This window comes from Chaetura pelagica, unplaced genomic scaffold, assembly GCF_000747805.2.
Source record: "Chaetura pelagica isolate M959 unplaced genomic scaffold, ChaPel_1.0 scaffold418, whole genome shotgun sequence".
In the NCBI taxonomy this organism is placed as follows: Eukaryota; Metazoa; Chordata; class Aves; order Apodiformes; family Apodidae; genus Chaetura; species Chaetura pelagica.
In genome coordinates this window covers 43,923-54,646 of record NW_009954232.1, presented here as the reverse complement: position 1 = coordinate 54,646, position 10,724 = coordinate 43,923, and the positions used below count along the sequence as shown (strand labels likewise).

General features: G+C 42.3%; 1 protein-coding gene across 1 annotated transcript; it reads left to right on the top strand.

Moving 5' to 3' along the window:
• Positions 1-8,537, top strand: VIM (vimentin). The gene is made up of 9 exons (XM_010003608.1): positions 1-345; positions 480-540; positions 4,764-4,859; positions 5,016-5,177; positions 5,691-5,816; positions 6,539-6,759; positions 6,852-6,895; positions 7,308-7,393; positions 7,916-8,537. The coding sequence occupies exons 1-9, from the start codon at positions 5-7 to the stop codon at positions 7,955-7,957; spliced, it is 1,179 nt and encodes a 392-aa protein (XP_010001910.1). The 5' UTR covers positions 1-4; the 3' UTR covers positions 7,958-8,537.
• Positions 8,538-10,724: the final 2,187 nt, after the last annotated feature.

Genomic DNA, 10,724 nt, shown 5'->3' with positions numbered 1-10,724 from the left:
CAGCATGCCGCCCGTGCGGCTCCACGACTCCGTGGACTTCTCCCTGGCCGATGCCATCAACACAGAGTTCAAGGCGAACCGCACCAACGAGAAGGTGGAGCTGCAGGAGCTCAACGACCGCTTCGCCAACTACATCGACAAGGTGCGCTTCTTGGAGCAGCAGAACAAGATCCTGCTGGCCGAGCTGGAGCAGCTCAAGGGCAAGGGCACGTCCCGCCTGGGCGACCTGTACGAGGAGGAGATGCGGGAGCTGCGCCGGCAGGTGGACCAGCTCACCAACGACAAGGCGCGCGTGGAAGTGGAGCGGGACAACCTCGCCGACGACATCATGAGGCTGAGGGAGAAGTGAGTGTGCCAGGGCAGGGCGGGCCCGGGGGGAGCTGCTGCGGGGGCAGCCCCGCGCATCCCGAGCTGGGCTGGGGGCGGCGGGATGTGGGGGATTCCCCGCTCTCTCCTGACCACCGTGTCTCCCCTTCTAGGTTGCAGGAGGAGATGTTGCAGCGGGAGGAGGCTGAGAACACCCTGCAGTCCTTCAGACAGGTTTGCAGGGGCTGGAGGGAGGGAGCTGTGGGAGAGGAGAGCCCGAGGTGGCGGTGGTGCCTGGGATGGGAGGGTGGGACTGCAGGAGTTTGCTTCCCTCGCACAAAAGAATTCCATCAGTTCTCAGGCAAGCCTTCCTTGTTTTCTTTAGGGGGACGCTGCGGTCTGAGGGGAGGGAGGGGAAACTATTGTCTTGCTTTATCCAAGTCTAGCCTGTTTTACAAAAAGCGCTCCGACGTGGAATCACTTTCTGATCCAATAAAAGTGAAAGGGGGGCCATCTGCTCGCTTGGCTGAAGGGTATTAATGGTTTCTATGGGATTCATCGTGGAATGCAGATACAGGCATTATGGCAAGTGTGGTGGCAGCAGATTGAAATAATAGATTCCTTTGTGTGGGAGGGGAGGGCGCAGTGGGCTGCATTCTTACCAAATGTGTAATGCTTCGGCCATATTTCTGCTGGAAAGTGTCTTATCGTGTTTGTGGTCCGGTTTTTATACAAAACGGAGCTCCTTTTTAATGAATCGGTTTGGTCAGTGCATTACCAGGTAACCGTTTAAAATTCAGTTTTTCATATGGGTGTTGTCCGCCGACAGGAATTAGACAATTTGTTCCCTGGGGAGTGGTCAGAGCAGTCAAGCCCATCTCCTCTGGATACCTGTTAAGAACATAGAATGTAATCGTCTGGAAACAAAGATATTAACATAGGAAACAAGTTGCATTAGAATTTAGTCTCTGTAGGAAGATACAATGTTATCCAGATAAACTAAAACCTACATGATGGCCAGAACCAACCCTGCAAACAGTGCTAAGCTCAGGTTTTCACATCTGCAAAAACAGCTTTCGACTTGGATTGAGCCTTGTTTGGACTAGGAGATATTTAGGAATGTGCCTTCTCAAAACAAGGTCTCTTCCCTAAAACTGCTGGTGTGAAATGGCATTGCTAGCATTCCTCCCAGCTGGAAATGACTGCCCTTATCTCCAGACAGCAGGGCACAGCTCTTTGTAGATGTTGGTAGATGTCACCATTCAGGAGTTCATCACTTATTTGTCAGCATTTGTCTGGGCAAGGCCTTTTAACCACAGTATATTTATAGTTTCTGAAGGAGAGCAGGTGTCCTCATGAAATAACATGTGGGAACTGAGAGACTTACTCTCATTTGGAGTCTGGGAATCCAGAGTCATTGCTGGCATTCTGGGAACAGAAATTTGAAACAGAACAGTTTGAGATAACTTTATCTCCTGTTTTGAGTTTCTTTTGTTTTGTTTGTTTTGTGGTTGTTTTTTTGTTTGTTTGGGGTTTTGGGGAGGGCTTTTTTGGTGCTAAGTCAATTTAATGTAGTGTGAAGTTTCATGCAGAAGCTTTTAAAGTCAGTTTTAGAGAACCTAATCTATTCTGATTAGTTGCTCAATTCAGTTGAAGGATACTTTGACTTAAGGCTGGCTTAAATTATCTTTCATACTTCATTAGTGCACTTCAAGGCATGTCTGCCTCTGTTTCAAGCCAATTAAGCTTAGTGAAGGCTCTGTGCTTTTAAGTGATACTGGCTTTGTGTGTATCCCAGCTCTTCCCTGAACTGTGGAAAGAGGCCGTTTAGGAGCTCAGCCTCTAGGGGAGATCTGTGTGTGCAGTACAGTCAGAACTGAATCAATTTAACCTCTTAAGGTGTAGCTTATACATAGGAATTGCAAATCAATTCAGAAGCACTAGACTAAATGCACTCATGACATAACTGGTGCATGCTAGTGTGTTTGAACAACAGTAATACCTAATTTTTCCTTACTGTGAAAGGTTAGGCTTTGAAAACTAGATCTCTTTCACTATGAGTATTGTTCTCCTGCAGGTGAAATTAAATTCTTACAACACTAAAGTTGAAACGTCCTATTGTGCAAAAAAAAACCCACAACAAAATGCATAGCTTTTATTTAAACCATTATATTATTGCATTGGGAGTTTGTATACATGAGTTCAGAACACTTTAGCAAATGCTTCACTGTTCTCATGCAGCACCACATTTACTTTGTACTTGATGCAGCAGTTGTACACTTCAGTATTTTAAAAGAGAGTGAACAAATATTTGAATAGAAACTTCTTTATTTCCAAAAGCTGCCTGCTTTAGAGATTGTTTAACTTGTATGTACTGAATTTTAATTTAATTAATGACCTGAACAAATGTGTGATTTTACTCATATGCTGAGGAGTGTCCTACATAAAATAAACCCAAAGGTTCAGCAAGTTCTTCCCTTTGGGACAAAACAAGCATCACAACTAGTGAGAAAGTTATTTGCTGTAGCTTTGCCAGCTGCTGTGGCAGCTAGGAATAGATCCTGAACCTATGACAAGACTAACAGGTCTGCTCCTGGCTATCATGAGGTTTGTCTGAAGTAAACATGGATGCTCACTCCCACAAACTATGTAACTGGCGTTAAAGAATCTCCTAGGAGAAAATCAAGTCCAGTTGCATGCATGTATGCATGCCTTACACTATGCTTTTTCAGTCTGCAAATAGTTTATTTATATGGTCCTCCATATGTCTAGGAAATACAGATACACTGTTTCTTCACTCAGCTAATGATAATGTATATAGTAAAATGCATACCATATATTCTAAGTCTTCAATTTAAGATGTTTTCAGTTTATTATAAGCTCCTAAAAATCCTGTAGCTGTTCAGTTGTTGTGAAGTGGTCAATAGTCTTTAGGATGCAGATTTCTGTAAAATCCACTGGAAACTCTTTGGATGTCTGACTAATTGTGTAAACATGTTGGGTCATAGCCATTTAATTTCCTTCCAGAATAATCTTTAGGAGTTTTTTGGGGAGGAGAACAAATTAAACAGGCTGCCCAGGGCAGTGGTGAAGACACCATCCTGGAAGTATTTAAAAGAAATACAGATGTAGTGCTTAGTGACATGATTTAAGTACTGAACAGGTAAATTAGGTTATGGTTAGGGGGGATTTAGATTATGGTTGGACTTGATGATCTTCAAGGTCACTTCCAACCAGGATGATTCCATGGATGAATTAAGAAATTCTTTCTCTGAATTGAAAAACGAGCTGATGTGAACTGTGTGGGTGTAAAACTGGAATTGATAGGGAAGTTATGGAGTAACCCATCAGAGGGGTGTTCTGCTGGATAAAGATACCAGAAGAATTCTTCTAGAGCAGGGACCTTACCCCAGAGTAGGCCTGATCCAAGGAATGGCTTTCTAGGAGTCTAAACACTCATTCCGAAACAGCAGTAAAAACTGCTGATTAAGCATGCTTATGCTTTGGGCAATCCAAAATAGCTTTAGAGTAAGCTGAGAGAACCTGATAGTTAATACCATGTGAACATAAACATGCAGCTGTGTATGTAGCTGGTAAGAAAGACACAATTTTCACCTTTGCAAACTAATTGTCTTGCACATTTAAAATATAAGAAGCTACCAATCAATGTTTAGTCTTAAGTTATGTTTTAGAACTAGTTCAAGCTGCTCCCATGTAACATTTATGGCATATTTGCTGTTATGCCTTAAATGAATTTTTGCTGTTGATTAAGACTATCTCTGTCCAGCAAAAGGTGGAGTCTTTGCCAGCTACTGAGAGGGTGTAGGCAATTATGACTAACTCAGTTTGCATTTGTGCTCCTACCTTCTTTTTCTCAAGGGGAATCTCTTGAACCACTAGGAGAAGTAAATGCTTGCAGCTGCTTCATGTACTAGCTTGACCAGTGCGCTTTCAAGCTCTGGTTTGTGGACCCAAAGGACTCTAGTTTATCACCAAGGAATTCACAAGAAATGAAGCCCACTGATAGGCACATAGGCTGCACTTTTAACCACCACTGGAAAAAATGGAAGTTTGAAAATTGCAAGACTAAGTCTTTTTCAGTGTAGACAAGTTAGAAAAGCTTATTGCTAGCTTCTGACCCAAGTACCTGCTTCATCTTCAAGCAGCATTTACACTCACTGTGAGCTGTGTGCTCTTGATTGTGCTCAGCAATATATTGGCAAAGATGAAGTAGTCTACGTATGCTGTATAGTTCCCAAAAATCACAATAAATGTGCAGATAGTGGTCTCTGAGCCTGTGGTAGGAGGTGGTTAAAAGACATTTTTTGCCGCTCTTGGTTTCATATTGTCTTGCCAAAAAGCTCAGATGTAGCATCAGTCTGTGTTACTGAACTTGCCGTAAAAGACTTGTTTACATTGGTTTTGTAAGATTGCTAATAATTCTCCTTTCTGATTAGGATGTTGACAATGCCTCTTTGGCACGACTTGATCTTGAACGCAAAGTTGAGTCCCTGCAAGAGGAGATTGTCTTCTTGAAGAAGCTTCATGATGAGGTAAGCTGAACAATTAGGTCTGTGATTAGATACTGATAGTCTAGCGAGCAAGTAAGCTTCTTGCTGGGTCTGGCCCAGGATATGTTCTGGATGTTCACAAGGTATGTGTATGTTCTGTAGTCATGTAATGACACTGGGTGTCTGCCTCTCTCTCAGGAAATCCGGGAACTTCAGGCCCAACTCCAGGAACAGCACATCCAAATTGATATGGATGTTTCTAAGCCTGATCTTACTGCTGCCTTGCGTGATGTTCGCCAACAGTATGAAAGCGTTGCTGCTAAGAACCTTCAGGAAGCTGAAGAGTGGTACAAGTCCAAAGTAAGTACAATCTTTTCAGATGCATCGGGCACTCAACTGACTGCATATAACAGTCTTGCTGTAGCAGTGGGTGTTCCCTCTGTCTCTCTACCGGATGCAAACACAGCCATGGCACAGGGTCTTTAAACTCTTAATTTAGGAAGAGTACAGCTGAAAACCTTATTTTGTGCCACAAGTACAGCATCAAAGTAATGGGTTCATACTTTGAGTCTTTCCTGTACTTAAACCTGGAAGCAGAAGTTGGATGAAATACTTGAGAAAAGAGTGAATGAATGGGTGAAAAAAATAATGAAAAGATGGGAAATATAGAGGGTGGGGAAACAAGTATAAAAGGCTTAACTAGAATTCCAGTTTAACAACTAGAAATAGTATTTTAAGACTAATGCTAATTTTTAAATATTTGAGGTGTTAAGGCTTATAGTGACTTCAGTTGCCCTCAAATGCTGTGTACAGAAGAAATCAGTTACACCAACTCTGTTGAAGTGTTGTGCTAACCAAACTGGGGGTTTCCAGTTTGCAGATCTCTCTGAAGCTGCTAATAGGAACAACGATGCCCTGCGCCAGGCCAAGCAGGAAGCCAACGAATACCGCAGGCAGATTCAGTCCCTCACCTGTGAAGTTGATGCCCTCAAGGGAAGCGTAAGTAGAAGGCAGCAGCTGTTGGGACACCCTTCCATCAGCAGCTTTAAGCACTGCACTGGGGTTTAATTGTTGATAAAATGCGAATGCCGCCCGTCTCCCATGCAACATGGTGTCACAGGAGCACTCTTTGAAAAGGGTGCTGCAGGCTCAATTTGCCTGCATGTGCCACAGTGCACTGGTTAGACTGATACACTCAACTAGTCTTACTTAAGGTGCAAACAATGGCTTTATTGCTTTGCTAAAACAGTCACTGTTTATGTAACGCTTTGTAGAAGTGCTTATGGCTTGTCTGTCAGGTACAGCAGAAGCTATAAAAAAAGCTGGAAGAGCAGTAGAAGAGAGGTGGAAATCTTGCTCTTCCTAAAACCTGACTGCCTTAAAGGCTGGCTTGCAATGGATTTAACAGTGTTGAGGACACCTGCAAATCCCCTCATTGAGGACTGCCTGCATGCTGAATTGTACTGCATGTTTAGTCTTACTGTGAGGGATTGCTTTGCCACCTGGTAGAACAAATACATGGCACACCTCGGATTAAGTAGCAAAATAACCCACCTGATCTTTGCAAAGGGAAGATAAGGAGATGACAGATTTGGGATATGTCTGGGCATTTTCAGAAAGGATGCTAACTCAACTTCCCTTACTTAAAAATTTTAAGGGTCTTGAGGGTGACAAAGACTGACTGAACTGCAGTAGTGCTTGACTTTATTATTCTCTTCCAGAATGAATCCCTGGAGCGCCAAATGCATGAAATGGAGGAGAATTTTGCTGTTGAAGCTGCTAACTACCAAGACACTATTGGCCGCCTGCAGGATGAGATTCAGAACATGAAGGAAGAAATGGCTCGCCATCTCCGCGAGTACCAGGACCTGCTGAATGTAAAGATGGCTCTTGATATTGAGATTGCCACCTACAGAAAACTGCTGGAGGGTGAAGAGAGCAGGTAACAATCACATGCAGACACTTCTAAACAGCAATTACAAGGGGACACTCCATACCTGTGTCTGACTTGATCCATTTCTCTTTTTCCTTCAGGATTAACATGCCTATTCCAACCTTTGCTTCTTTGAACCTGAGAGGTAAGCTCTTTCTGTTTACAGAGGTGTTCTCTTATTAGCAAAGGATCTCAGATAGTTCTTTTTACTGTAGTACTTGTACTTGTATAAACGCTGTTGTGAGTGACTGTTTATTAGATGTAACTACAAGTTTTGCAATTATGTAGCCTTGAATGGGAGGAGATACTTTGTTTCTAGGCACATATATTTTTAAGTATCAATACATAGTGATTGGTTTAGATGCTTGCTGAAGGTGCTTTAAAGAGGAATAGGGAGAAAATGGAAATGCTTAGCTTATCATTCTGATCTGGAGACTTCCTCACATACTAAACTGGGATTTTGAAAGTAGACACTAAAATCTGTTGCATCCTGTTTCTTTGAGGAAGCCATTCATCTAGACTATTGGTAATAATACACAATATACTTTCTTCTGCAGAAACCAACATTGAGTCTCAGCCAATGGTTGATACTCACTCAAAGAGGACACTTCTAATTAAGACTGTCGAAACTAGAGATGGACAGGTTGGTGGTAACTTTGGTATTATTTCTTACACAGCTGTTTACCTTAATACAACCCTAAGTTTGTCTACTGGTCAATGTGGCCTATATATGGTAGTGAGTATTGCATAGAACAGCATATGGCAGTCCAAGCTTTGTGGCTGAACCTAAAGATGCAGTAAACAGGCTTTTGTGGAAATAAGCATGAAATTAAGCTGATAGTAAGTAGCTGACAGTTGCCTATGTAGTGAGTATTTAAGTTCAGCTGAGTTACCAAGTTCTCAAAGTATTTCTTGCATGACCTAAGAAAAGCGTGGCAGTAAACAGAGATGCTTATCTGGGACAAGATACTGGTTTCAGACAAAGACTCTTAAAGCGACTTCTCAGGGCCATTTAATCACTAGAACTTCTCATAAGTTAGAGTTGATATCCATTTGGTCACGTATTTGTGGTACTGGATATCCCAATTCTAACTCCTAAAAAAAACCCCACCCCAAACAACAGTTACTACTAAAATTTAATGTAACTATTTTTGTTTTTCAACAGGTTATTAATGAAACTTCCCAGCATCACGATGACTTGGAGTAAAGCTGAAGTGAGGATGCATACTTACTAATGCAGAAGAAATTCTTACCAGCAAGATTTAAAAAGTCCACGTCTTAAAGAAAGAAACAGCTTTCAAGTGCCTTTCTGCAGTTTTTCCATGAGCGCAAGATTATTATGCTAGGAAATAGGTCTTAGATCTTTCAAACTGACTCTCCCTGAAGGATTAGAGTTTACAATGGAGTCTAGTTTACAAATAGCAATATCTTGTGCTGCAATACTGTTTTTAAGTATCTGAATTCAATAAAACTGCTTTTTCCAGCACAGTATGAGCAACCTGTCGCTACTTCAATAAATCTTTGGAAAATGGCTCTCGATGTGTTCTAATTTGTTAACTTCATTACTTTCTGGAAAGCCATAATAACATAATGCTGGAATTACTATACGGTTGACATCTCCAGTACTGGTTGTGTGGAATGCTGTTTTTTTCAATTTAACTAGATAAACTGTCTTACTTATTTACTGCTTAGGTTTTGGAATGAACTAAAATGGACTATAACTGGCAGATGCATAATGTATGATGATATTTCTTATCACTTGAATAAAATATGATACTTCAAGCTAATAAAAATTAATCTTTCTTCCATATACTATTTAACCCAGCTACTAAGAGCTAAAAATACCTTAAAACTCAGCTCCGTAAGATACAGGAGTTAAGTAGCTGTGAAGTAGTTTGCACAAGCCCTTATCTGAGACTGCACCTTTGCAAAGTTAACAGCTGACTTGATGCATTGACTTCATTTTCCAGGAAAGACTAGTTCCCAAAGGCAAGTCTCTGGACTACAGAAATTAAATGAAGGCTTCAGATGGAGTGGGGGCCTAGGAGAGGTATATAAAGGGAATGCATAGAAAGAGTAACTTGTACTGGTGACCTGGTTCCAGTATTTAAACCCTTTACAAACAGAGAGCTGCCATGTTCTCTGTTTTTTGCTGAACATTGGCTTAAGTGCACTAGACTGGAGAAGAGAGAACTTCCATCTAGCTTGTCACAGGCTTCTGTGAGGCAGAAATGAAAGGTTGAAGTCCTCTGTGAATACTTGAAGAAACTTCTGTAGAACAAGATAGTCTCAAAAGAGTTAAAACCTTGTGATGACTCTTGCCCTGCTGTAGCTACTCTATTCTCCATCACTCCTGTAAAGCCTGCTTCCTGTAAGCTTTCACTTAGGTACAATTTCTGTAGAATATGTAAATACAAATGAATTTTTCAGTAGGTATGAATTGCATGTAATGCTTATTCAAGGTAATTGTAGGAGTTTCATATTGTACAGACACTCTCACAAGCACTTGGGAACTGAGCTGTAAGAAAAACTTACTGCTTTTCTTATAACTTACTGTTATTCCCATCTGATAGAGTTGAAAAAAATGACATTTTCCATCCAAATCAGTTTTTCCCTTTGCTCTAGTGCCTGACTAACCAGATGCAGTGCAGGCACTGGTGTGAGGGGGGCAGTAAGAATCCACTTCTTTCATCCCAGTTGTCTGCAGCACCAGGTTAGGGGATCTGCAGCCAGGATGCTGAAGAGGGAGGTAGGCAGTGCCTAGGGTGTGCTGAAGGCCTCTGAAGCTCAGACACACAGGTTTGCCAGAACCTGGAATTAGGGGGTTAGGCATGATTGCACTTTACATCTTTGAACCTCCCAGGGAAAACTGCAGAAGCTGTTCTTCCCAGCAGAACAGTGCCAAGTTTTTCAAATAAGATTTGGTGATGCTGTTCCTATCCTGCTTTTCTCTAGTAATTGTTCACAGATGACTTCAGCCTCTCTTCCATATCCTGGCAGGCCAGAGAGCAGTTTTCCCCATTATACTGCACTTGGGCTGATGTTCAGCAAAGCATACAGATCCATGAGGCTGGGATATATGCCTGTCCAGCTTGGTCCTTTAGGTGCACAACTGAGAGAAAACTCCTGCAGCTGGTCCTGCACTTGTTCTGGTGACTCTTCCTTGCAAAAGGCCAGAAGTGACTGAGGAGAGTGCCGGGACTCAAGCCTCAGCCACTGCTTGCTGCAGAGCAGAACAGATTGAACCTGGTCTACAGTGTGGTGAGTAGAATAGTGTCATTAAAGAGTGAAAGAGCAAACACAGCCTCTTTCATGATGTGGAGGTTACAGACACCATTTTTTCTACTTTTTATTGACATCCAGACAATTCTAAAAAGCACAAATGAACTTGCGTGGGAGATAACTTCTATGATAGTGACAACTCGGGGCACGTGCAGTAGCTAATTTTTAACACTTAATAAATATGGATGCCACCAGCCTTTCAGGGTAAGAGTGGGATACGGTGCTGATGTCCTGTCTATTGCAGACTACTGAAGTCTTTTTGCTGGATCTGGGCACTGGAAATGTTGGGCCAATGCTTTATGTCATTTCTTGCAGCTGAAGCAGTGTGGGGGCCCCAGACAGTGGCATCCAGCAGCATGTGGGCAGGGAAAGCCAGTGCCACTGGGGGACAGCAGGGACAATCAGTGGCTCTGGGCAGAATCCTGTTTTCTGAATTGCACATTGACAACTGGTGGTTACCCAAATTCTGACAGTCCTTCAGATGTTGCTTCTCCCTCTGCTGCCAGCTAGTTGGATTGCTGCTTACTGTTGCCTTTGGTTGCTTCACCCAGTAGATCAAAGAAGTGACTGTATCAAGCACTGACAGTGCAGCAAAGGAGTTATTCCTGGCTCTTCTGTGCTTGAGGTTACTCAGAGCATGGCAAAGCATGTGGCAGAGCTTTCAATCCTGGGAATAAATAGAAAAATAAATA